Source organism: Durio zibethinus, chromosome 4 (genome assembly GCF_047325235.1).
Source record: "Durio zibethinus cultivar Kanyao isolate XHJ-2024 chromosome 4, ASM4732523v1, whole genome shotgun sequence".
Classification (NCBI taxonomy): domain Eukaryota; kingdom Viridiplantae; phylum Streptophyta; class Magnoliopsida; order Malvales; family Malvaceae; genus Durio; species Durio zibethinus.
In genome coordinates, this window is record NC_143165.1 from 35,426,164 (window position 1) to 35,452,050 (window position 25,887).

Consider the following 25,887-nt stretch of genomic DNA (forward strand, 5'->3'; position numbering starts at 1 on the left):
ACAAAATAAAGGAAACCCATGGGATCCAATTTCCCATATAAGTTTATAGAAATGAATTGACAATCAGACAAATAACAGCCAAATTCTCTGACATCGATCCATTTTCCCATATTGCAGTATAACCTTGGGATGCTCCAATTTCCAATATAAGTTTATTTAGAAATGAACTGACAATCAGACAAATGACAGCCACAATTCTCTGATAACCATCCAGTTTCCCATATTACCGTATATACTATTATAATTCATATATAGTATTGGATCATCATTGGAGTAACCTCATATATATCATTGTTCCAATATATGAATTTTATGGAAATCGGGATTATCTGTTGGGAATTGGGAGGAACCTGGAGATCCTCAAGATTTGGATAAATTATACTGAATACATGAAAGTGTCAAGCAGAAGATCCCATGACTGAGAATGGAAGTGGGTAGGATAACACCATACTCTGCAACCTCTTATTATTTTAGCAAATTCCATCTGACAAATTCTCCAACAAGAAGAAAACGTTGATTATACTCATAAATTCGTGGACCAAAAATTGATTAAAATCCATGAGATTGAGAAAAGAAAGTTATCAACATAAATATATACATATGAGACAAATATTTCGTGGAAATAATTGATTGCTTCATCCTTTGGGCAGCACCCAGCAATACGGAACTAGCCATGTACAATGAATTTTTTTTGTCAGCTTAAACCAATCAAATTTTGACACAACGAAGTAAAGTATTCAATAAAGAAAAATGTTTTGCTTTTAGTTATGAGTTGCTTTATCTTCTTTTCAAAACTTTCATTAGGAATCAGTGTGACTTACATCTGTTTTGATGCTAGCTTGGAAGAAAATTTTGATACAACGATGACTTTGATGGCAACATATATACACTTGGTATTAGATCCAAGTTCGTTCGAATGCAGAAAAAAGACAGAACATTGTGTTTTTCCATGTAACAACAGCTGCACTGGTGTTCCATCCAATCCAATCCAAAAAATACATTACTTTGACTAATAATTGCTGTAAACATATATCAATCATCGATCCAATTGGGGTTAAAGCAAAGTTCGAAAGAGAGGAAATGCCACTGTTTTCAGTAATGAACAGCCAGCCAAATATGTAAACCAAATTTCTTTGTTTCCATGATCAATTACCCGTTTTACATAATAAAGGCCCATAATCTTTCTTTCTTCCCCTCTTGCTCAAGAAAGAGGTTTTGGTTTATGGAAAGCCATGTGAAGTGACCCCACGACACATTGCCAATGCCGTCAGCCATGGTGTGTAGACCTGTTTTCGTAATTTAGCCAGCCACTTGGATTTAGCTCATGTGAAAAGAATTCAATACGATTTAAACCAAATTCTTGAACTCAAATGTGAAGTATTGTTTCTTAAACAACAAGAGAACAACAACAGCACAGGGCCCATTTATTCCCGTCTTTCCAAATGATAAATGCTAACTATCATTAGACACGAAACCAAACACATGCATAGAGCAATATAAGTGGTTGTCTATTAGGAAAAAATAAATAAAAAAGAAAAGGGCAAAGTAAATATGGCAATTCGTGTTTTTATATAATATTTCATATCATATTGATATGTGTAATAATACGAATTATTAAAATATGAATACGATATAAATTATAAAATGTATATAAATTTTAAACATAAACACAACACTTTTAATAGACATATTACACGTGACACGATATGATTAACACGAATAATAAATTCATTTAAACGTAATATAATAAACATAAATAATACAGATATATACGAATAGATATAACTAACACGGATATACATAAATAAACACGAGTAAAATAATAAATAACTATAAATTATTTATCATTTATAATTTAATAATTTGGCTTATTAATAATATAAAAAAATACTTACATATTAAAAAAATTTTAATATACATTTAATATGCATTTAATATATATTTTTATTTTTATTATATAACTATATTAATTTAATATCAAATATAAAATGATAAACTATTAAAATTTAAAAAATAAAATAATAATATATAGGACTAATATTAATATTTATATAATACTTATACTATTAATATAAAAAAATAATTTTATAATAATAATTAAATGAATATTATAATTAAATATCTAAAATAATTTTTATATGATAATAAATAATTAATTAAGTATCATAATTAAAAATTAAAAATTAAAATAATCTTTATATGTTCATATTAAATTAAAATAAATATAAAAAATATGTTAAATATATACTCATGTAATAATATTAAATTAAATATATTATTTATATCATGTCATATTTAAATAAGTTAATACATATAAAATAAATTCATATAGATATAAATAAATACAAAATATATTTTTTAAAAAATATATAATTTTTATATCGTATTATTATATCATATCTAAAATTATAATACAAATCAATCTTAATTTTGCCCGGGGGAGGGGGTCGAAGGGATTGTCATGCTATGACCAGGTGGGCCATACAGTTTGGCAGTGGTTTTTTTAAACTGATATAGAAAAAATTGGCAGAAATTTAACTACGTTCGAATCTTATAGGCTTGAGGGCAATTTGTTTCATTTTTGAAAAGCTTTGATCACTTCTAGTTTTTTAACATCTCTGCCTTCTTTTAAAACCATATTTATAAATAGCCAGCTTTCCTCCCTTCATAGGCAGGCCTCCTATAACTAGCTATTCTCTCCATTTTCATCTTTTTTATTTCTTTTCCCCTCACATATATAATCATGGTTGTTTTATACAAAAAACCTATGCTCCTAACCCTTGTTTCGACTCTTCTCCTTGGCTTGCTTTAAATTTTTTTATGAATATAAACAATTATCTAGATTTAGAATGCATTAACATATAGCAAGACATGAACCATTATTTAGACAAGAAATTTAGTTGATGGAGACGCAAAAACATATGAGCAAGCATCTTCCACAAATTTTGCAAAACAGGCTATCACCCTTTGCCTTCCTATTATGGTCAAATTCCTTGAAACATGGTTAGCCAGTTAGAATATTCTCAATATTAGTCTATATAAATGCCATTAAATTAATTTGGCTTTCCAACGACATTTTACTACAGAACATCAATTCGTCTAAATTATTTTCGTTTTCCCACTTTTCATCTGTTCTTTCCGTCTTCCTTACCTTTTTAAGCCTTTGTCTTATCCCCTATTTTCATCTGAAAAGGCCATGGTGGCGTCAATGGCATCCATGGCTACCCGTTTCAGAACAAGAGCTATGGTCAACCTATGTTATTTGGCGGTCGTGTTTTGTGCATTCTTGGTTCCAAGTTTTGCGGAGCTTCAAAGGATCGAACACCCGACAAAAAGTGATGCGTCACTTAGCTTTTTGGTTGTTGGAGATTGGGGCAGGAAAGGGTTTTACAATCAATCTGAAGTTGCTTTTCAGGTCCAATTTCTTCACCATTACCATTACTTTGTTAATTTAATTCTTAAAAACATTATTAACTTTCATGAAAAACCCATTAATTTATTACAGATGGGAAGGATTGGAGAGAAACTAGATATAGACTTTGTCATCTCAACAGGTGATAATTTCTATGATAATGGGCTAGAAGGTGTATATGATCCAGCATTCAGGGAATCCTTCACAAACATTTACACCGCTAAAAGCTTGCAAAAGCAGTGGTACAGTGGTAAGTCTTCATATCATATTATCTCTCAAATCTTCAATTGAATTCTCTTTCCTGCAATTGTTTTCTCTAAAGGGTCTTTAATGGTAATCTTTCTAAAATCTGTAGTTTTGGGAAATCACGATTATAGAGGTGATGCAGAGGCACAACTGAGCCCTATTCTACGAAGGATTGACAAACGATGGCTTTGTCTTAGATCTTTTGTCCTTAAAACAGGTAAATATAATTAGTGTAAACATATCCATGAAATTATTTTATACAAAAAGGCCTTAGATTAAGGATAAAGAAAAAGATTACAAGTGTTGAGATTCGAATTTTAGATTTATTCAATGACATTTCTCATGTTCATATATTCATGTAAGTTACAAATTAATTAGTATAATATGATTTTCTCTTCTTTGTCCAGAAAAAGTAGAATTCTTCTTTGTTGACACTACTCCATTTGTGGGCAAGTACTTCACAGAGCCAGATTATACTTATGATTGGAGAGGTGTTGAACCTCGAAAAACTTACCTTGCTAATCTTCTCAAGGTGACATACCAACATTCTGTTTTTGAATGTAAATCATTTGAAAACATGTGAAAGAAATTAACTAAACGAACACAATTTGATTAGGATTTGGATACAGCATTGAAAAAGTCGACTGCAAAGTGGAAAATTGTTGTTGGTCACCATGCAATTAGAAGTGTTGGGCACCATGGCGACACTCCCGAGCTTATCAAGTTCCTGCTTCCAATACTCAAGGTAATTTAATCATTAATTTAAACAAACATGTTCAAAGAGAATTTGAAATACATTAAACTTTAAAGATTATCTGGTTTTGTTCATATTGTTTTTTGATTTCTCAAAAATCAAATCGCCTTTTTTTAGCATTTTTCATTTCCAAACGGACATGGATTCATGATAAGCATGGCATCAAATCCTTACCAATAATTCTAATTTCATCTAATATTTCAGGCCAATAATGTTGATCTTTACATAAATGGGCATGACCACTGTTTGGAGCACATTGCAAGCCTTGATAGGTGAAGTTTTCCTACTACATTTTGTGACAAACTAAAAGTTTTTGGCATGCTTGAAATTGATTTGTTTGATTTCAATGGAAGTAAATGATATGTCCAAAATGCAGTTCAATCCAGTTTCTAACAAGTGGAGCAGGGTCGAAAGCATGGAGGGGTGACCTTAAACTCCTTGATAATCATGCTGTAAAGTTCGTCTATGATGGCCAAGGTTTCATGTCTGTGAAGATGACTGAGAATAGTGCCCTGATTGCCTTCTATGATGTTGCTGGCAAGGTTTTGCACAAATGGAAGATTTCTAAACAGCTGCATTCTGCAATATAAAAGCTTCCGCAAACAAGCAGATCAAAAAAGAACAAAAAATTGTATGGTCTGTAAATTATCTTAGTAGTGATGGAATATGTTGGAGATTTCTGTAGATATGTAAATTTTGTCTCCAATTTCTCTTATATCCATAGAGGTTCCCAAGGCCGTAGGTCGTACCCAAATTAAGTCATCTATGTGTATATTTGCTTTATAAATTAAGTAATGTGTAATGAGAATATTTCATATACCATCATATATATATATATATGTGTGTGTGTGTGTGTATGTATAGGAAAATTATCTAATATACCATCAAGTAATGTTTTATGATCAATAGCAGTGGTTAGAAAAACCAAATCCATGTATACCATTATTAACCATGTTTTTGAAGCAGAACTATCTCTAAACTGAGAATGCCACCCTCCCCTAACGGGCAGGACAGAAACGAAGAAGGCCAACAGCCCATTAGTCAGACCTTTGGGACAAAATAAAGGAAACCCATGGGATCCAATTTCCCATATAAGTTTATTTAGAAATGAATTGACAAGCAGACAAATAACAGCCAAATTGTCTGATATCGATCCATTTTCCCATATTGCACTATAACCATGGGATGCTCCAATTTCCAATATAAGTTTATTTAGAAATGAACTGACAATCAGACAAATGACAGCCAAAATTCTCTGATATCCATCCACTTTCACATATTGCCATATATACTATTATAATTAATATATAGTATTGGATCATGATTGGAGTAGCCTCTTATATATCATCGTTCCAATATATGAATTTTATGGAAACGGGGATTATCTGTTGGGAGTTTGGAGGAACCTGGAGATCCTCAAGATTTGGATAAATTATGCTGAATACATGAAAGTTTCATGCAGATGATCCCATGAATGAGAATAGAAGTGGATAGGATAACACCATACTCTGCAACCTCTTATTATTTTAGCAAATTCCATCTGACAAATTCTCCATCAAGAAGAAAGCGTTGATTATACTCATAAATTCGTGGACCAAAAATTGATTAAAATCCATGAGATTGAGAAAAGAAAGTTATCACCATAAATATATACATATGAGACAAATTCTTCGTGGAAATAATTTATTGCTCCATCCTTTGGGCAGCATCCAGCAATAAGGAACTAGCCATGAACAATGAATATTTCTGTCAACTTAAACCAATCAAATTTTGACACAATGAAGTAAGTATTTAATAAAGAAAAATGTTTTGCTTTTAGTTATTGGTTTTTTTTTCTTCTTTTCAAAACTTTCATTAGGAATCAGTGTGACTTATATCTGTTCTGATGCTAGCGTGGAAGAAAATTTTCATACAACGATGACTTGATGGCTACATATGTGTACTTGGTATTAGACCCAAATTCGTTCAAATGCAGAAAAACACTGAACATTGTATTTTTCCATGTAACAACAGCTGCACTGGTGTTCCATCCAATCCAATACACAAAAATGCATTACTTTGACTAATAATTGCTGTAAACATATATATATCATCGATCAAATTGGCGGTAAAGCAAAGTTCGAAAGAGAGGAAATGCCAATGTTTTCAGTAAGGAACAGCCAGCCGAATATGTAAACCGAATTTCTTCTTTGTTTCCATGATCAATTACCAGTTTTACATAATAAAGACCCATAATCTTTCTTTCTTCCCCTCTTGCTCAAGAAAGAGGTTTTGGTTTGTGGAAAGCCACGTGAAGTGACCCCACGACACATTGCCAATGCCATCAGCCATGGTGTGAAAACCTGTTTTCATAATTTTGCCAGCCACTTGGATTTAGCTCATCTGAAAAGAATTCAATACGATTTAAACCAAATTCTTGAACTCAACTATGAATTGTTTCTTAAACAACGAGAGAACAACAACAACAACAACATAGAGCCCATTTATTTCCCTGTCTTTCCAAATGACAAATGCTAACTATCATCAGACACGAAACCAAACACATGCGTAGAGCTATTTATATGTGGTTGTCTATTAGAAAAAAAAATAAATAAAAAAGAAAAGGGTAAACTAGGCATGGTAATTTATGTTTTTGTGTCGTGTTTCATATTTATATGTATAATAACACGAATTATTAAAATATGAACACAACATAAATTATAAAATATATTTAAATCCTAAACACGAACACGATATATTTAATATATGTGTTATACGTGATATGATATAATTAACACGAATAATAAATTCGTTTAAACGTGACACAAATAAATATAAATAATACGAATATAAATGAATAGACATAACTAACATAGATATACATGAATAAACATGACTAAAATACTAAATAACTATAAATTATCCATCATTTACAACTTAATAAATTTGACATATTAATAATATAAAAAAACTTACATATTAAAAAAATAAAAAAATTTAATACACAGTTAATATGTATTAATATATGTATTTAAATTTATATTTATATTATATAACTATATTGATTTTTATTATCATTTTTAAAATGATAAACTATTAAAAATTAAATAATAAAATAATAATATATAGGACTAATATTAATATTTATATTATATTTATATTATTAATATAAAAAATAATTTTATAATAATTATTAAATGAGTATCAATTAAATATTTAATATAATTTTTATATGATATTAAATATTTAAGTAAGTATCATAATTAAAAAATTAAAAATTAAAATAATCTTTAAACATTTATATTAAATTAAAATAAATATAAATATATATTAAATATATACTCATGTGATAATATTAAATTAAATATTTTATTTATATCATATCACGTGTTTAAATAAATCTTAATTTGGTGTTGGGGGGGGGGGGGGGGGGGGCAGGGGGGGTGGAAGTCGAAGGGATTATCATGCTATGACCAGGTGGGCTATGCGGTTTGGCAGTGGTTTTTTTTTTTTTTACTGATATAGAAAAAATTGGCAGAAATTTTAACTACGTTCGAATCTTATAGCCTTAAGGGTAATTTTTTTCATTTTGGAAAAGCTCTGGTCACTTCTAGTTTTTTAACATCTCTGCCTCCTGTTAAAACCATATTTATAAACAGCCTGCTTTCCTTCCTTCATAGCCAGGCCTCCTATAACTAGCTATTCTCTCCATTTTCATCTTTTTTGTTTCTTTTCCCCTCACATATTTAATCATGGTTGTTTTATACAAAAAACCTATGCTCCTAACGCTTGTCAAAAAACCTATGCTCCTAACGCTTGTTTCGATTCTTCTTCTTGGATTGCTTTCTGTTTCCTGTCTGGCAGAGCTTCAGCGCTTCCAACACTCGGCCAAAGCTGATGGGTCTCTTAGCTTCTTGGTGGTGGGAGATTGGGGAAGAAGAGGACTCTGTAACCAATCTGAAGTTGCTCTTCAGGTCATTGTTTCAACTTTCTACATATTCTCTTAATTATTACTGTTTTCCATGCCAATGAATAATAAACCTAGATGCTAAAACAAGTAAAAACAATTACCCTAAAAACAATCCAATTAGATTTTTGTATACTATTAACAAAAGAAAAAAAAAATCATGAAGATGATCTAACAAATATAATCTTTATTTGTCAACAATCAATGTTAATTTTTTTTTAATCATAAAAAATGTTAAATTATTAATTTTAATAATTATAATTTAAATTTAACAGTCTTGAATAAAGATATAAAAAAATTGAATTCAATTTTTTTTTCTAATAAAAAGAGTTTTACCCATTTACAAATAATTGATTTTATTATTATCTAATTTTTGGTAGATACTTTTAGAATGGCATGATTCCAAGTAGATACCTTATTCCCTTTGCTTTAAATTATTTATTCCTCGAACTACTAGTGTGGGTGATGGGACGATGTAGGACTGGGACCATCATCTGTTTTGGATTATTCTTTATTCGACAAATTGATGCTCATGTTTTAAGCCTCCATGTCCCTTAGCTACGACTCATTGAAAATTCCAGTTTCAACTTTGTCGATTCTCAACCAATCAAAATCTTGACATCAACCAAAAATCAAAGCATATAAAATCACATTTGCATCGTTGCGTTTTCAATTGGACAGGTCTCATTACCTTTAAGTCATTCACTTACTATCAACTTGATAAAAACATTCTCTTTCTATTGCACAAATCTAAAAATTTGATAACCCAAAACAAATTTTTATTAGATTTAAAATATAAATTTATACAATATTTTTAAAAAATATTATTTAATATATTTAAATTTTAAATTTTAGTACTCATAAAATATTTATATATTTTCGTTAAAAAAAAAAATTCTGAAGAGCACATGACATGTCTTGCTTCCACCACAGCATTTTGTTGTGACATAATTTTGTTTACTTTATTAACTTCCAGATGGGAATCGTCGGAGAGAAATTAGATATTGACTTTGTAATCTCTACGGGAGATAACTTTTACGACAATGGATTGAACGGTGTACATGATCCAGCTTTCCATCAATCCTTCACTGATATCTACACAGCTCCTAGCTTGCAAAAGCAATGGTACAATGGTAATATTTAATCCCCTCCTGTCACCACAGAACTTCAATGTTTTTAAATTTAGTAATTCATGTATTTTTATTTATCTATTTCACATTCATACATGTAAAATATAAAAATTATTGTATCATAATTTGTATTAATATACTAAATATAATTTTTTTTTTGTTTTTGTCAATTTTTTTTTTTGACGAGTTTATTTTGGTTTCAGTGTTGGGTAATCATGATTACAGGGGTAATGTTGAGGCGCAGCTGAGTCCCATTCTTACAAAGATGGATAGCAGATGGCTTTGCTTGAGATCTTTTATCCTCAATGCTGGACCTGGTAATTAAACAATTTTTGCATTTAATTAAAAGGACAACAAATCCTTTTTAAGCTTTAGATTTTAATTTTTTTTTTCTCTTGTTGGCAGAAATTGCAGAATTTTTCTTTGTAGACACTACTCCATTTGTGACCAAATACTTCATCGACCCTGAAGATCATGTCTATGACTGGAAGGGCATATTACCCAGAAAGAATTACATTAAGAATCTCTTGATGGTAAATTTTTTATGGAAATATTCACCATTAATAATTGCCTAATTGTTGCTCCATAACACAAAAATTGAATTGCTTTGAATATATCTAAAATGATGCGTCAATTTTTTAAAAATAATTATATGAACAAATTAAATTAAAAAACAAATTCAATATCTATATATATAAATATTAATTCACCATATGAATATCTAATATGAATTTAATATCGTCTAGAAAATATCTATTTTTAAGAATACAGCTAATTTGACAAAGAGGGGGTATTTGATAGGAAGTGGAATCGGCTTTAAGAGAATCCACAGCAAAATGGAAGATTGTAGTGGGTCACCATACAATCAAAAGTGCTGGACACCATGGCAACACTGCTGAGCTTGCAATTCATCTTCTTCCAATCCTTCAGGTAATGTTAATAGACTTATCTAGAAAAAAAAATGAAAAATGACACTATTCAAGTATTTGACAGAAGCCAAAATTAACTTTGTTTTCAAAACTTTTTAAAATTCCCAGGCATATGATGTTGATCTTTATATTAATGGGCATGACCATTGCTTAGAGCATATTAGCAGCAGCAGTGAGAGGTACTGTTTAATCTTTTATATCTTGAATTTTGAAAAATTAGGATAATTATGTAACATGGATTCTTATCCCAAATGTAGTGGAATTCAATTCTTAACAAGTGGTGGTGGATCAAAGGCATGGGGTGGCGATGTTAATTGGTGGAATCCACAAGAAATGAAATTCTATCATGATGGACAAGGTTTCATGTCAGTGCAAATGACTCAGACTGAGGTTGACATCAAATTCTATGATGTTTTTGGCAATGTTTTGCACAAATGGAGCACTTCCAAGCAACTTTCTCCTGCAATGTGAGGAAAGTTAATCGCATGCTTCTAAAACACCTTGAACATCAAATTGCTTCCTGCATCATCAGAGCTACTAGAGACAACAGAGGAAGGGAAAAGCAGAGGAGAGACAGTTTGTTCTATTATGTATTTAATTTGTCAAAACCCAACTATTTAGATTAAACTAATTTTTACATTGGGGTCCTTCTCACTTCTCACTAAGGGAAGGTTTGGGGTGTGTTGGCCCGTTTATATGAGATTTCATCTTAATCCAAAATAATCGATTTTAAAATTAATGACGTGTCCTGTTTTTAAATAAAAAATTAAAATAACCTCGTAGGTTCAACAGAGATAACATGTTGAGCCTTCTCATGTAAATGGGTTTGGTTTTTTGCCTCGGAAATCGACTTTCCGACATCGAGAAAGTTTGAGGCGTACGTGTGCGTTTATATGAAATTCTATGTTAATCTAAAATAATTGGATTTGAAATTAATAGCGTACGCTGTTACTTTAAAATTTTTTTACAGTGGGTATGCTCCATTTTTCTCAAATCGTTTCCATCTTAAAATTTTCTGGTTGATAATTACCGCAGCCACAGTTTCCAATCGACAAACTGCTTACAACTACCATTCCAAAGGGTATAAATCCAGGCATATTCGGACAAAGTGTTCCTAAGGGTATAAATTCTAATGAGGAATATGCTATGCATATACCCAGTCTCCACGATCATCACAAAAAACTCCAAAATTGCTTGCATCGAATTATTATGATAAAAAGTAATTTAAAAATATTAAAGTTTATTAATAGCTTAAAAAGCATATATATATATATATATAAAATAAATCATCCTTAAATTATAATAAAATATTTAATATAATATTTAAATTTAAAAAATTTTAATATAATATTTAAATTATGAATTTAATAATTAATTTAATATTCACTTTTAATATTATTCGCATATGTGATTGATAAATTTTTTTTTAAGTATAATATTAAGTAAAAATTTTATAATTTAAATATTTTATTATATATTTTATTATAATTTAAAAACTATACCTATCGTTATTATCACAAAACAAATAAAAAGCAATACTCCAATATCAACCTTTGATTTAAAGAAACTAACTTTCTCAAGTTACTGTCATTGTCACGAAATAAAAGCCCTGACAGCCTTGTATTGTCAACAACGTTGGCTATCAAATGATGCAAGTCATTTCTCCATTTTCTTCCTCAGTGGCTACTGTACCATTTGGAAAAACCATTCATATCTCCTTTCTCCTGATTACCGCTTGTATATGGCTGTCGTCGGTTGTTTCTTCTTTCGCCGAGCTCCAGCATTTCCAGCACCCGATCAAACCTGACGGCTCTCTAAGCTTTTTGGTTGTCGGAGACTGGGGAAGAAAAGGACTCTACAATCAATCTGAAGTTGCATTTCAGGTCAGTTTAATTTTAAGAGTAAACTTAAACGTATAGTTTCCGATTTTTCCACTTATATTTTACAGTTTACTTCTGTTAAAAAAACGTTAAAGAATAAAAGTAACAGTAATTTTATAATTTTAGCTCAATAAAAGTAACAGTAATTTTATAATTTTAGCTCAATAAAGTCAAGATAACTGTAATGGAAACCCTTCAAAAATTTTTGTTCAAATGAGACTTATAGTTAAGGTTGTTGACTGGTAGTTGGTCGAAGAATACAAATATAAAACAAAAAGGTAAATTTATAATGGAAAAGCCAAAAGGTAAATATGGGCAGCATTGCCAACGCATGTGTTAGATCTTGCCAGCAAAGAGTAATAATATTAAATATATATAAAAATAAAAATTATTATATCATTGATATATTAAATATAAAATAAAATTTTTAATTTTAATTATATTATTTTTATATTTTTAATATTTATATTATATTTAAAATTATCACGACTAATAATATAAAAAAACATGGCTTTCCTCCCGCACGAGCTGTCTGAAATATAGACAGAATTTCAAATATGCTTCCATGAATATTCCAAATGGATTCCTTTTCAATGAAAATATTATAATATACCAAAGCATATCCCCACTCAATAGTACTTGAGCTTACATGGCTTTCACCGTTGAAAATCAACACTCATCTAATAATTTATTGATAAATTAAATGGTTTCAATTTAATTATATTAATAGAAGTAAAATTAAATAATTAATAACTATATAAAAGATAATAATTTAATATAATTTAATTTAATCAATTTATGTCAATGATTAAAAAAAATTTATTAATTATAAAAAATTATAAATATATAATCTGAATCAATTGTTCAATAATTAACACTTATAGGACCTTTCTATAATTTGTCTCCTAAAGTTTTTTTTTTTATTTCATTTCATATTTAGTATGACAATTCACCTAGTTATTGTTTTGTTATCCGCATTTTTTTTTTTATTTGGTATCTATAGATGGGATTGGTGGGTCAGAAACTAGACATAGACTTGGTGATTTCAACAGGGGATAACTTTTATGAAGATGGCCTGACTGGAGTGGATGATCCAGCATTCAATGAGTCATTCACCACCATCTATACAGCCCCAAGTTTGAAAAAACAATGGTACAATGGTAAACGAATAGAAACTTTCAATCCAATTTCTAATTTCCACAACAACTCAAGTTTGTACATATAACATTTGCAAAGGTTACTGAAAAAATGGGTTTTTTTTTAATCTCAGTATTGGGGAATCATGACTATAGGGGTGATGTTGAAGCACAATTGAGTCACATCCTCAGAGAAAAGGACAAGAGGTGGCTTTGCTTGAGATCATTTATTCTCAAAGCTGGTAAAAAGACAAAATAGAACTCAATGCATAATTCAACTCAGTAACTTGGGTTTTTTCACCTTGATTTCAAGTATATTTACTACTTTATTTTCTCATGTATTTGGCAGAATTTGTAGAGTTTTTCTTCGTCGATACAACTCCATTTGTTGATCAGTATTTCTCTGATCCAGGGGATTACACCTATGACTGGAAAGGGGTCTCTCCCAGGGAAGATTATCTTTCAAATCTCCTCAGGGTAAAATCATAGGAATGATCCTTTATATTTGATTGCAGAGGCACATTATAATTATATCAAAAAGTTAAGGGAAATGGTGTTCTTGGTTTCGAGCAGGATGTGGATGCAGCATTAAAGAAATCTAATGCAGAATGGAAGATAGTGGTCGGACACCATACAATCAAAAGCGCAGGGCACCATGGTGTCACCAAAGAGCTGGTCGAACAACTTGTACCAATCCTTGAAGTAATAATCTAAACGACCAACAAAAACAAATCAATTGCATTTTCATTTTCCTTGGAAATTATCCTTTTTTTTTTCTCTCAGGCAAATAGTGTAGATATGTACATTAACGGCCATGATCACTGCTTGGAACACATCAGTGACAGTAACAGGTAAAATTTTCAAATAATTTTTGAGATTGTATGAGTAATCATGATTACCATCAAACTAACTGAATATAAACGCAGCCAAATTCAATATTTAACGAGTGGCGGTGGCTCAAAGGCATGGAGAGGTGACGTGCATCGTTGGGATCCGGAGGAACTCAAGCTGTACTATGATGGGCAAGGATTCATGTCAATGCAAATGACTCAAAAACAAGTTCATATCGCATTCTATGATATATTTGGCAAAGTTTTGCATACATGGAACATCTCCAAGGAGCTGCACTCATCCACTTAAATTGGAGAAAGTCAATCTACAAATCAGATGGTTAATGTTGCAGAAAATACTTCAACTAGGATTCTACAAATTTGATTTGCTTGGAGTACCTACATCTTCTTCATTTGAAAAGACAGGAATGACAGTTTATGGCAAAGCTGGGAAGACTCGAGAACATTTTGATTTGTATTGTTGAATCTGGTAGATATATACTTGAATGATTTGAAACAAATAGCAACAGACGGTTTAAAATAGGATGCCATGCAAAAACTGGGGACTAGGGGAACAAATTCTCTCGAATTTGTTCTTTGGTTGCCTGCTGTAGCAGGTAGTTTCTTTCTCTCTTGCTTCCTTTGGATAAATAAAATCACTTTATCCAAATAAATATATTTATATATTCAAATCCACATGCCTTATATTTAAGGATTGATCTTCTTTTCATAGGCGTGTAAAAAAACGAAAACATATGTAAATATAAGACTTACAGAAAGATTATGTCATATGTAGAAGGTTCTATAATCTTTCCCGTGCTGTAAATTTCCTAATGCATCCCAAAAACCATTTCTGAGTAAGAAAACTAGTAAACCAGATACTAATAGGAACCAAAGGTTATATTAAGAATGGAGTTTTCCACCTCTTGTGAAAGTTCAAATAATAAGACAACAAAAAATGGAAAAGAGAACATGAAGGAATGCGGAGAGAACTGAGAAGTTCCTCCCTCCCCTTTGTTCCCCCACTATTAGTATGAAATGTCAAAAGTCTCAAGTGTTGCCGCTCTTTACATTTGCTTTAAACTCATTGCAGTTCGCAGCCTATCTCCTTTGAGAAATTCCATTTCTCTCTCTCTCTCTCTCTAAACTGCACTAGCAGGTTGGTTGACACTATTGTCAGCACGTTGTTGTTCTTCCTGCATCATAGCTCTCCCACTGCCGGTTCCGTCTACACTTCCATTGCACTCTTGCTTTGGAGATTTTCCATCCAACCTCCCTCCAGAAGAAGTTGTATGATGATTGGGCTTCCCAGAACCATCATCCTTTCCAGGTGGGGAAGTTGTCTCCACAGGAATGTTGACTTCAGTTGCAGAAGTTGACGACTGTTGGGATGATGAATTGGACCCTGGTGGAGGTAGGAAAACTCCTGTGCCAGGAACAGGTAGACGGGGTGGAGGATGTCTTGGAGGAGCAGCTGGCCACCCAGTCGAAACAGGTGGGATGGGAACTGGAGCAGGAAAAGGAATAGCAGGAGCAACTGGAGTGGGCACAAATAAAGTTTGAACACCGTTTGGAGGGGGAATTAGTGGCCGAATTGCTGGGGCTGGCAGTACACCACTTGTTGGTATTGCTGCATAATGCTTGGGACCAGCAGAATGGCGAAAATGGTTGGGTGATCTACTAGGTGGCGGACCCCATTGTGAAGACTGAGAAACTAAAGGTGAAGGATGCCTCTGGTTGTCAGCCGTGGATTTCTTTGGTTGATACTTGGTAAATGTAACAAGTATTCGCTGCTTTCGGACAGAGGGAAGTGCATGTTTGGCAAAATCAGCTGATTTTCCTTGCATCACAAGGAGAGATCTGCATGATAGTTATGAAAGACAATCTCAGGAACATGAAACAAAAGCGAATCCAATCGAATTCAATGAGGAAGCAGTGGTACGAAAGAATACCAGTTTTTAGCCACCACTATTTTTGATACATGTGGGGCTGTATTTAGAATCATTATTACCAGTTCCCTTTTTAGGAATGACTTAAAAGCTAAAGTTCGTAATCTCGAAAAATATAGATATTAATCATTTCTAAAAATACAACATTTTCCAAGCACATTGAAAGGTCATGAATGTGGTAGGATCAAGAGAAACAGTAAAATACTTACCCAGGTGCAAGAGAAAGCTTTAGAGAGCCTCTAAAGTCCCCAGGATGGTCGACTCCAATTACCCTTCCAAAGGTAATGTCACAATCGGTCAAGAACATGATGCAAACAGGCTTTCCAAACCAAGGTGGACACATGCGAGGCAATGAATGATCCCCCTAGAAAAAAAAACCACCATAACATTAGGCTTAAAGCTCAGATCATTTTATACAAAACCACCAGAAGCACCATTTTTACCTACCTCATTATAGACATCAATGATGCAAGAGTCCGGCTTTGCAGTCAAAACTTGCAAGTTGACCAAACGTTCTATAGCATCTTGCAGCAAGGCAGGAATGGCTTCTATTCTCCGATCTGCTAAAGCTCAATCAACTTAGAAATTAATTAAAATCGGTTGTTACTTAAAAATTTTAAAAAATATTTCAGTCAAAAATTAAATATATATTTCATTACTTTATGTGTGCATTAGTGTGTTTGGGTGGGTGGGGAGGAGTCAGAGAGGAGAAGGCTCATCATAGAAACATGCCTTTCAAGGTCCCTGCAACAGTTTCATCATCTAGAGGTGCATCTGCAATTGGAAGGCCCAATTGAATCATCTCTCTGCCATGTCCCTTAATGGGTTTTTTTGAAGCCACATATGTCTGACCTGCTTCTTGTAAATTGTCACATAACAATTCAGCTATTACTGATATTTGAAAGCAAGGATACTACTCTTACAAATATTCAGCATCCGAGTAAATGCACTACCAGATTAAAACAACATTATTCCGAGATTGATCAGCAATCAAAAGAACAGAATGAGCTTAAGCATGAGCAAAGTTATCCGTTCCTCCAACACAATACAGAAATCAGCCAAACTCACAAACAAAATCAGAAATTTTTAAATAAAATTAACAACAATTATTTTAGTAAAAGAAATACTAGAACCTTCAACCATCCCCAGAACAGTCTGCAGATGCATGATGGATAAAACTATAAACAATAGTAGCTAAAGATGCTGCAAGCCTATCAACTATGATTATGATTCAGCCAAAAGCAAAAATATTTAGAAAAAGGATCGGGCAAATGACGGACATAGAATAGGAATGGAATAGGATTATAGGAGTGCACCAGCAACCTGCTGGAGAAAATCTAGGTCCTAAAATGATCATTTAAACTATTTGGGATGTTAACAATTTAGCATATAGACTAATGACAAACAAAATAACCTAGGAGGTAAGTAATGTATATTTATAGGTTTTCTTTTAAATGCTGCAAATACTTATCTAAGATTACCATGTGTCAAATTGATTTGATAAATGTTTATGAGTAAAAGCTAAAATTATACATCATTTTGCATATAAGCATCTTCTCATAATAATAATAATAATAATAATAATAATAAAACTTTTACATTACATCTATATTACTTGGTTATTTTAATCAATATTCTCAAACCCAGCCTGGAGGCTGACCAGTCAAGGACAGGCAGGGTTGACCTTAGCCATCAACAATCAAGGATAAAAATAAACCTGATTTAATTTTATTTTTTTTCCCTTCAGATTTTATACAAGTTGAATGACAATGTTTGATGTGACTTGAACAATCTCCACCAAAATATATGAAAAAGGAATTGACAAGAAAATGAAAGAACAAGGAAATAAGATTACAAAATATGGAGAAAAGTAATATACAAAATTGGGGAAAAGTCATAGCATGGAAAAAAAGAGGAAACTGTAAAAAGTTGAAGAATGAAGACTAAATGAAAAATTTTGTAAGTTTGAAGGAAAACTCAAAAAGGATTTAAAGGAAACAAAATTAAAGGAAATGAGAAGGGAAATAACCGAGGGATCAATTCATTAGTCGCTACCTGCACTGGGCCATGAAAGTGCACTTGTGCTAAAATAGCTCTGGCTCTTTTAAGCAATTATGGATTGAGGTCTGGATACCTAGAGATTCATCTAAGCAAGCTGTACAACTGCTTTTACTAACGACTGATCAAATGGCATGTAGTTTTAACGTATTGGACCAGGTTTTGACCATTAATTTCCACCAAAAAGAAAAGAAAAACCTGTCATTCCAGAGAAAAATGGGCATACCATTGATTTCCACCAGAATGATACCAGCTCCCTAAATGTCAACATATGATTCCATCTTTGACGAGAACATATTCAAGCCCACAACAATTTCCACCATCCGGCAAAGCAAGCATAAACATGAAGTAAAAAGAAAACAGTATCCCCCTAATATTTTCATACATTTCCACTTGATTTTCTAGGTTTTCTTCTCTGATATCCTTACACTTACCCTTTTGATTGCACTTTTCCTTTGGCTACTCTCATAGTATAATACAACTTAATTTTGGGTGCATGTTTGGTGCAGTTAGAATAACTTCAAATTATGTTCCCAGCAGTTGCGCCATAGTAAGAAGGAAAACCATGCTAACCAGCTCAAAATCCCTCCAACTGTATGGAGGCAAGACTCAAACCCAGTTTTATAAGGCTGATAATGAGACAGCCCTACATCTTTCAATTGAACGCGAACCTTTCCTCCCTAGACAGTATTTATCAGTCAATTTAAATGCAGGACACTAATATTTAACATGCCAAGTAATCACTTTAAAATATAATGATAGAGTGAAAAAGTTGAAACAATTGCAAATAAGTCTAGAAAAACTAGCTTTCTGATAAAAAACCCAAGCAAAGCTATATGCTCAAAAGTAGTTCAAGGAAACTAAGTATAGCCCCACCAACCCTAAATCCTAAGTTATATCCTCACAATTATTTGTCTCATCATTAAACCCTAAACCCCATCTAGCTCTTTTTAATTACAAGCTTGTGAAAAATTCATAAAAGCCATCAGAAGAAGGTTTGCCAACAGGACAGGCCAAGCAAGCACACTAAACTAGTTCACTTAAAACAAGAATTAGCCCTGTTTTCCCAGTCACTTACATGTTCAAAACCAAGAAAATGTCTGTGGCATGCATTTAAAGCACAAGTCTAACTGAAAAACAGCAGAGAAATTAGTCCAAGCTAAATAGGTAAATCAGTTAATGCATATATCATACAAATAAATCAGCACTTTTCTTCTATGTACAATGATCATTCCTATTTCTTTTCATTATTCTCATCACCTCAGAAATTTGAGAAATTGACTCTATAGAGTATAGATAAATTAATCAAGGCAACCAGAACCTTCCAAGGGTAAAATGCAATTTCGGAAAGAATTATTTCCTTCTTGCTGGACCAAAAAAAAGTAACTTTTAAGAAAACTTGCCTTGAAATTGTCCTCTTTTCCCTGCAGCCCTTAAATCATTTACCAATGAGACAAGATTTGAAACTTCCTTCTCATCAAACAGTTCCTCAAACAATTTTAGCCCATCCACCACATTGACCTTAAAATAAAAATATTGGCCCATAAGAAGTAGAAACGCAATAGGGGGAAATGGAAGCAAGAATCTATCAGTTCATCCAGAATTTCACGAAATATCATCAAAAAAGTTATAAAGAATTACCATCTTTCCATCAAACATCTCATTACCAACAAAAGTTTTTGGACCCATAGCCAGATTCTGCTGTTCATTCTGATTTTGGGTGGAATGTAAATCATTCTCTGAAATAATAAATATAAAAATATTAATATATTTTGGATGAAAAGAGAGTCAGACACTCAGATACATACCCGTACTGAATACCTGTACCCTATTCCATGTAACATAGGCTAAATGCAACCCATCACCAAAGTAAAAGGATGTACCTTTATAGCTTGATGTGCATCCACCATTTACATCCTCAGTTCCAGGTTCTGTATTTCCATCTGTAGTTCCCTTTGAACTCCCTGACCCTTTTAAGTCGCTGCTATCAGCATGAGGTTTAGAACCAACATCTGGGTTCAAATCCCACAAAAAAGGAAATGTAATCTCAAAACGTAGATTGTCAAGTTCAGTATATAACTAAAATTAATGGGTGTCAATTAACTTTCTAAATAACATTAAGAAATTATCTAAAATTAATGGGTGTCAATTAACTTTCTAAAAAACATTAAGAAATTATTATCCAATGTGGTACGGGCAAGAAAAGCTTGAAATGTATCTAAAGAACCTTCATCAAGAGCAAATGAAAAATTCCTAGGAGTTAATGTTAAAACCAGAATTATTGACTTATGCGCAGATATAAAATGCCCCATGCCAAAACACAGTTCTAAGAAAATTTACCAAGTTCCTATTGGGATACCTTTGAAGATAAAAGTATGTCAAAAAAATATTTTGCACAATACGAAACTTGAAGTTAACATCAAGTACATTCTGAAATGTGCACGTAAAACTACTAGCAAATTTTGTAATAAATTATATGAACTTTATCCCCTCCAAGATTGTGAATAAGTTATTAAATGCATGCTTCTGATTTGTCTTTTTTCACTCATCTCTCACGATACCACTCTACGATGAAAAAAACCTGCTTTTAGCTATATATAAATCCAGTTTCAGAAAAAATTTCCAGTAAAAATAGAACAACTGTTGATTAGGTAGGTACATACATATTCACGTCAAAATGGGAAATAGAGAATGTGAGAGCAACTTCCAAATAAGAACGCTAGCTTTAAAATCCTACAAACCGTATAGAAATTTTACAAAACAAAAAGGCTACTTTCTGATTTGGGATAATATGCCTAATCCAAGAAAGAAGCATATATGGCAACACCATGCATTTTAAGCAAGTGAATGGTTCATAAGTCAACAATACAAACATCCAAAATCCTTTAGAAATACAAATTTCAATCATCTCCATCACAAACAAAAAACCAAGCATAACAAGCTACAGAACATCATTCAACAGAATGTAAGTAAAACAGATTAAAAGAAAAAGAAAGATGAACCAAGTAGTTCGTTACCTTTTTTATCATCTGTAACAGCTGAGTCTTTATCCTCCACCTTCCCTACCCCACCACCCGACTTAAGTTCCTCACGTTTCTCACTCCCTCTCTCATTTCTCTCTGAAACTGTGGTAACAGTCGAATACCCATCACTATCAACCCCTGAATTCTGCACTTCTTTGGCCACCTCTATCCTATGCCCCTTAAACCCAATGCCAGATCTTTTAAATTCCTTTCCCCCGACTTTCCCAGGATCATAATGCCTTTGTCTCCGTCTCCACGCGACCTGTTGAAGAGCGTAGGAAACGTCAGCAACCGAAAAGTACTGCTGCATATGTAGCACAGGGTTCCAATTACATCTCCTTTGTTGAATGCAAGCTATGACTGCTTCATACTCCCCAACCTCCCCAACCTCACGCAAATGATGAGAAAGGGAGTCAATCATAGCATTGGCTGCAGCAAATTCCCCTCGCAACCAATAGATAAAGCCATCACGCTCATCCGGAAACCATAGCCGGTGATGGTGCTGGTGGATCTCTCCTCCTCCTGCACCGCCACCAACGGCTCCAGCGGCACCACCACCGCCAACTGAAGGAGCAGGAAACTGCATTTTATCAGACGAAACTACATTTCCCGATGGCATTGCCATTGAGAAAAAACTCCCTAACCAATCCAAAAAAGATACCCAAACCACTAAAACAACATATATAAATTAAAATAACCCAAATCCAGATCTAATCAATTTATATCCTGCATAATCCAACCCGATCACGTAAAATCACAAACAAAATTCTTTTAACTCAAAATAATTCAACTTTAAAGCTAGATATAATTCGCTGACAAAATTAACAACTTGGTCTTTTTTTTTTTAGTCTCTTTTCCGGGTTTAAGCCGATCTAATAAAAGATTTGCAATGAGAAAATAAATGGGTAGCTGAGGACTAAAAGCAAAGACAAAAGAAAAAATTCGGAGACGAAGTTGGTATAGTTTAGTCAGATCTGGAAAATGGGGTCTTCGCTTTCGTTGTGTGTTGTGCGTGTGAAGATACAGTGAAACAAACGAGAGACGTGAAGTGGGGAGTGTCACAAGCAAAAACAAAGAGATCTAGGGTTTGGGTTTTCTTGGAGTGGAAAAAAAACCAAGGGTACTGCGTGTGACAGAGAGAAGGTGAAGAAAAAATGGCTTATTGATCACGCATGTGTATGGTCTTATTAAATGGTGGCTAAAATCCAAACAAACTTCTTTCTTCTCGTAAAGTGTGGTTGGATCGATCATCGAACCGTGATAGAATATCCTTCTCCATTTTTTTAGGGTGATTTTGGTCTTTTAGAAGTGTGAAATTCTTACAAGGAGGTTTGTTTGTTTGTTTGTTTGTTTGTTGGTAAAATTCTTCTGGCCGATTTGGGATTTTGGGTTTAAGAGTTTCCAACGACGGGTTAACTTCACCCTCTACGGATGTATATACTTTGGGTTTTTAAAGTTTCCAAGGGTTAAATTTGATAATTTAAAAAATAATATAATAATATAATATTAAAATATTATAAATAAAATACATAAAAATGATAAAATTTAAAATTTTAATAAAAATATAAATAAATTTAATAAAATTAAAAATTATTTTTTATATTTTTATATCGATAAAAATCACGACACGTAATTTTTATATAAAATATAATAAAAATACATAAATTATTAATATTTTATATGACACGAAAATATGAATTATTAAATATATTTATGGTTAACCTTTTAAATTTAAATTTTTTTATTTTAAGCAATTGAAAATATATAAGAGTATTTATTCAGCATTGAATCAACCCCTCAAATACTTAAAAAAAATAAAACTACCTTATTTTTTAAAATTCAAAATCAATAAAATCATGTTATTCTGTCATGAAATAGTAAGATTGGTTTAGTATTGAAATTGAAGATGGTTTTTACATTTAAAAATTGTTGTTATTTCATTTCAATGTTAAATAATTAAAAAATATAATTTTTCGATTTAAAAGCTTAATTTGCAAACTCAAATAAAAAAAATTTAAAGAGTTATGCTTGGAGTCAACCGTAATTTTTATGAATAAAATAATTTTATTATCCTCATATTTTTAAATTTTTATTATTTTATATATATAGATATTTCATTCATAATTATATTTTTCATAATAATATTAAACGTTTAATACTTTTAAACCATATTTCTTCTCCATAAAGTTTTTGCAGAAAATAATTAAACAAATCATAAGCCATATACTTATATATCTTTATTTTTTGGTCTAATAATAAAAAAAATTAAAAAAAAACATTAGAGTTTAAATTCGAATCAAACCACCTCTTTTTTTTTTTTATGTAATAAGACATTGCCCTTATTTGAATTAAAAAAAAAATTGAATATAAGTAAAATAATTATGATAAAAAATTTTCTATCATCCTATTATACAATTGTAGTAATAAGATTGTTGTTTCATCAACAATCTCACGTTAACACCCAATACCTAATATAAAACTCTTCACCTATTTCTCGTTCAATTAATTATATCTTTTTATAAATATTTTCATAAGATGATAGATAAGTATTTAATGACGAATTTTTATTTTTAAAGTATTAAAATGATATAAGTCATATAATTTCAAGAGTAAATGAATATTTAATTTTTTTAATGTTTAATTTATCTTTAAGCTCTTAATTTTTATATTTATGACTGAAAATAATATTATATGCATAAATTACTTAGAACTCATAAATTTCAAACGTTAACTTTAATGTCATGCCATTTAGAGGTATTCATAGTTCGATTTTAATTGAATTAACCAATCGAACTGATTTAATTTGATTAATCGAGAGATCATCGAATTAATTTCAGTTAGTTAACAAAAATAATTTTAGAAAAAAATTTATTTTTAATTAATTTAGTTTGAAAACCAAATAACTGAATTAAATGAAATTTTAACTGAAATATAAAAAAAATCTAAATATAAAATGAAAAATATATAAAATGGATCATTTTATTTCATAAGTTATTAGAGTTTTTAATATAGTAATTTGATATTTGAGTATTTTGTTAGATAATTTTATTTAGTTTGTTTAAAATATGAAAATTCAATAGTTTAAAATATAATTTAACTTAAATATATTTATTATTCGATTAATTAAAAAATTAACCGAACCAATCGAATTAAATTTGTCGATTAATTTTCAAAATCAATAAATTTGCTTATGTTAACAAAAATAAAATAATATAATTTTATTTTGGATAATTCTTTTGAAAATTAACCGAATCAACCGAATAAATACCTGTATTGCAACTAATCCAAATCAAGGTCAAACAACATGAATATTTTAATCCTTAAAGAGGTGTTTGATTTACAAATTTTTAGATTACAAGAGAAAAAGTGATTTTTAAAGAAAGTGATATTAAAAGTAAATATGTAATTATTGAGTTTTGTTGGCTTAAGATTGTAAAATTTTTGTATTTGATTTAAAGAAATTGAAGATTGCCTAATAAAATTTTTTACTATATTATTCTTATTGACACACGAACAAATGTTAATTTTCGTTGAAATCAAATAATTTAAAAAAAAAACATTTTTTCATAATTTTAACAAAGATAATTTTACATTATTAATTATTATTCTTATGTTAATTGTCCATACTCAAAAAAAATTCGTGAATTGACCTTCAAGGTAAGATCGACATAAATGGTTGAAAGAGGGTGGTAAACTCTCATTTTGGTGCTTTCAAAGGGCAAAACCCTCGTATCAAAATTTTATATGTAATAATATTAAATAAATATATTTTACGTTTTATTTTAATTTTAGTGCGAGTAGCAACAAGGATTACATTCTTATCATAAAAAAGTGATTTTTATTAAAATTTAAGAATTTCAAAAATAAAATTTCAACATGCATTATATTTTTATTTAAAAAATATAATTTTTGTTAAAATTTTATAATTTCAAAAATAAAATTTCAACAACTATGTTTTTTATTTTTAAAATATGATCTTTATTTAAATTCCAAAATTTTGAAAATATAGTTTGAACATTCACTAAGTGTTTTATGTTAAAAACACAATCTTTTTTCAACATCCACTACATTTATTATCTTAAAACTCGATCTTTATTAAAATTTTAAAATTTTAAAAATATAATTCAACATCTGCTACATTTTTAAAATAAAAACGTAATTTTTATTAAAATTTTAAAAATTTTAAAATGTAATTTCAACATATATTACGTTTTTTTATCTTAAAAATAATATAATTGTTAAAATTTTAGAATATTGAAAATAAATTTTCAATATCTACTATGTTTTTATCTTAAAAATGTGATCGTTGTTAAAATTTCATAATGTCTAAAATATAGTTTCAACATTCTCTATATTTTTATATTAAAAACATAATCTTTTTTCAATATCATTACGTTTTTATCTTAAAAACGTGATATTTTATTAAAATTTCAAAAATTAAAAAATATATTAATATTCATTACGTTTTTTCTTAAAAACATAATCTTTATTAAAATTTAAATTTTTCAAAAATATAATTTCAACAACTATTACATTTTTTATCTTAAAAATATAGTACTTGTTAAAATTATAAAAAAACAAAATCATATTTACT

At 30.7% G+C, this 25,887-nt stretch overlaps 4 protein-coding genes across 8 annotated transcripts; 3 read left to right on the forward strand and 1 right to left on the reverse strand.

Annotated features, from left to right (window-relative positions):
* The first annotated feature begins 2,823 nt into the window (after window positions 1-2,823).
* Window positions 2,824-5,229, forward strand: LOC111288508 (purple acid phosphatase 17-like). The gene is made up of 7 exons (XM_022879418.2): window positions 2,824-3,415; window positions 3,506-3,662; window positions 3,768-3,875; window positions 4,066-4,190; window positions 4,275-4,403; window positions 4,617-4,684; window positions 4,789-5,229. The coding sequence occupies exons 1-7, from the start codon at window positions 3,197-3,199 to the stop codon at window positions 5,000-5,002; spliced, it is 1,020 nt and encodes a 339-aa protein (XP_022735153.2). The 5' UTR covers window positions 2,824-3,196; the 3' UTR covers window positions 5,003-5,229.
* Window positions 5,230-7,879: 2,650 nt separating this feature from the next.
* LOC111287395 (purple acid phosphatase 3-like) lies at window positions 7,880-11,156 on the forward strand. Its single transcript, XM_022877932.2, has 7 exons — window positions 7,880-8,365; window positions 9,335-9,491; window positions 9,692-9,805; window positions 9,894-10,021; window positions 10,290-10,418; window positions 10,526-10,596; window positions 10,675-11,156. The coding sequence occupies exons 1-7, from the start codon at window positions 8,144-8,146 to the stop codon at window positions 10,886-10,888; spliced, it is 1,035 nt and encodes a 344-aa protein (XP_022733667.1). The 5' UTR covers window positions 7,880-8,143; the 3' UTR covers window positions 10,889-11,156.
* Window positions 11,157-11,921: 765 nt separating this feature from the next.
* Window positions 11,922-14,959, forward strand: LOC111288682 (purple acid phosphatase 7-like). Of its 2 annotated transcripts, none has more exons than XM_022879665.2 (7): window positions 11,922-12,300; window positions 13,301-13,457; window positions 13,568-13,675; window positions 13,783-13,910; window positions 14,007-14,135; window positions 14,217-14,284; window positions 14,360-14,959. In XM_022879665.2, the coding sequence occupies exons 1-7, from the start codon at window positions 12,064-12,066 to the stop codon at window positions 14,571-14,573; spliced, it is 1,041 nt and encodes a 346-aa protein (XP_022735400.2). In that variant the 5' UTR covers window positions 11,922-12,063; the 3' UTR covers window positions 14,574-14,959. The 2 variants fall into 2 exon arrangements, with proteins under 2 accessions (XP_022735400.2, XP_022735402.2); XM_022879667.2 differs by having other exon boundaries at window positions 13,846-13,910.
* Window positions 14,960-15,145: 186 nt separating this feature from the next.
* Window positions 15,146-22,454, reverse strand: LOC111288681 (RNA demethylase ALKBH10B-like). Of its 4 annotated transcripts, none has more exons than XM_022879664.2 (8): window positions 21,288-22,454; window positions 20,154-20,282; window positions 19,912-20,009; window positions 19,674-19,791; window positions 16,945-17,064; window positions 16,660-16,772; window positions 16,422-16,576; window positions 15,146-16,123 (listed from the first exon to the last, which is right to left on the reverse strand). In XM_022879664.2, exons 1-8 carry the CDS (start codon window positions 21,916-21,918, stop codon window positions 15,406-15,408), a joined length of 2,082 nt encoding a protein of 693 aa, XP_022735399.1. In that variant the 5' UTR covers window positions 21,919-22,454; the 3' UTR covers window positions 15,146-15,405. The 4 variants fall into 4 exon arrangements, with proteins under 4 accessions (XP_022735399.1, XP_022735398.1, XP_022735397.1 ...); XM_022879663.2 differs by having other exon boundaries at window positions 16,945-17,067; XM_022879662.2 differs by having other exon boundaries at window positions 16,945-17,070.
* Window positions 22,455-25,887: the final 3,433 nt, after the last annotated feature.

Bases quoted from the DNA above. Each gene is read 5' to 3' on its own strand.
- LOC111288508 (XM_022879418.2), top strand. From the start codon at position 3,197: ATGGTGGCGTCAATGGCATCCATGGCTACCCGTTTCAGAACAAGAGCT. The intron at 3,663-3,767 runs GTAAGTCTTCAT...TAAAATCTGTAG, and splicing joins GCAAAAGCAGTGGTACAGTG to TTTTGGGAAATCACGATTAT. The intron at 3,876-4,065 runs GTAAATATAATT...TTCTTTGTCCAG, and splicing joins ATCTTTTGTCCTTAAAACAG to AAAAAGTAGAATTCTTCTTT.
- LOC111287395 (XM_022877932.2), top strand. From the start codon at position 8,144: ATGGTTGTTTTATACAAAAAACCTATGCTCCTAACGCTTGTCAAAAAA. The intron at 8,366-9,334 runs GTCATTGTTTCA...ATTAACTTCCAG, and splicing joins AATCTGAAGTTGCTCTTCAG to ATGGGAATCGTCGGAGAGAA. The intron at 10,022-10,289 runs GTAAATTTTTTA...GGTATTTGATAG, and splicing joins ACATTAAGAATCTCTTGATG to GAAGTGGAATCGGCTTTAAG.
- LOC111288682 (XM_022879665.2), top strand. From the start codon at position 12,064: ATGATGCAAGTCATTTCTCCATTTTCTTCCTCAGTGGCTACTGTACCA. The intron at 13,458-13,567 runs GTAAACGAATAG...TTTTAATCTCAG, and splicing joins GAAAAAACAATGGTACAATG to TATTGGGGAATCATGACTAT. The intron at 14,136-14,216 runs GTAATAATCTAA...TTTTTCTCTCAG, and splicing joins AACTTGTACCAATCCTTGAA to GCAAATAGTGTAGATATGTA.
- LOC111288681 (XM_022879662.2), bottom strand. From the start codon at position 21,918: ATGGCAATGCCATCGGGAAATGTAGTTTCGTCTGATAAAATGCAGTTT. The intron at 17,071-19,673 runs GCAAGTTTTCTT...ACAATTTACAAG, and splicing joins GAAAAGAGGACAATTTCAAG to AAGCAGGTCAGACATATGTG. The intron at 16,773-16,944 runs GCATGTTTCTAT...GAGCTTTAGCAG, and splicing joins TGTTGCAGGGACCTTGAAAG to ATCGGAGAATAGAAGCCATT.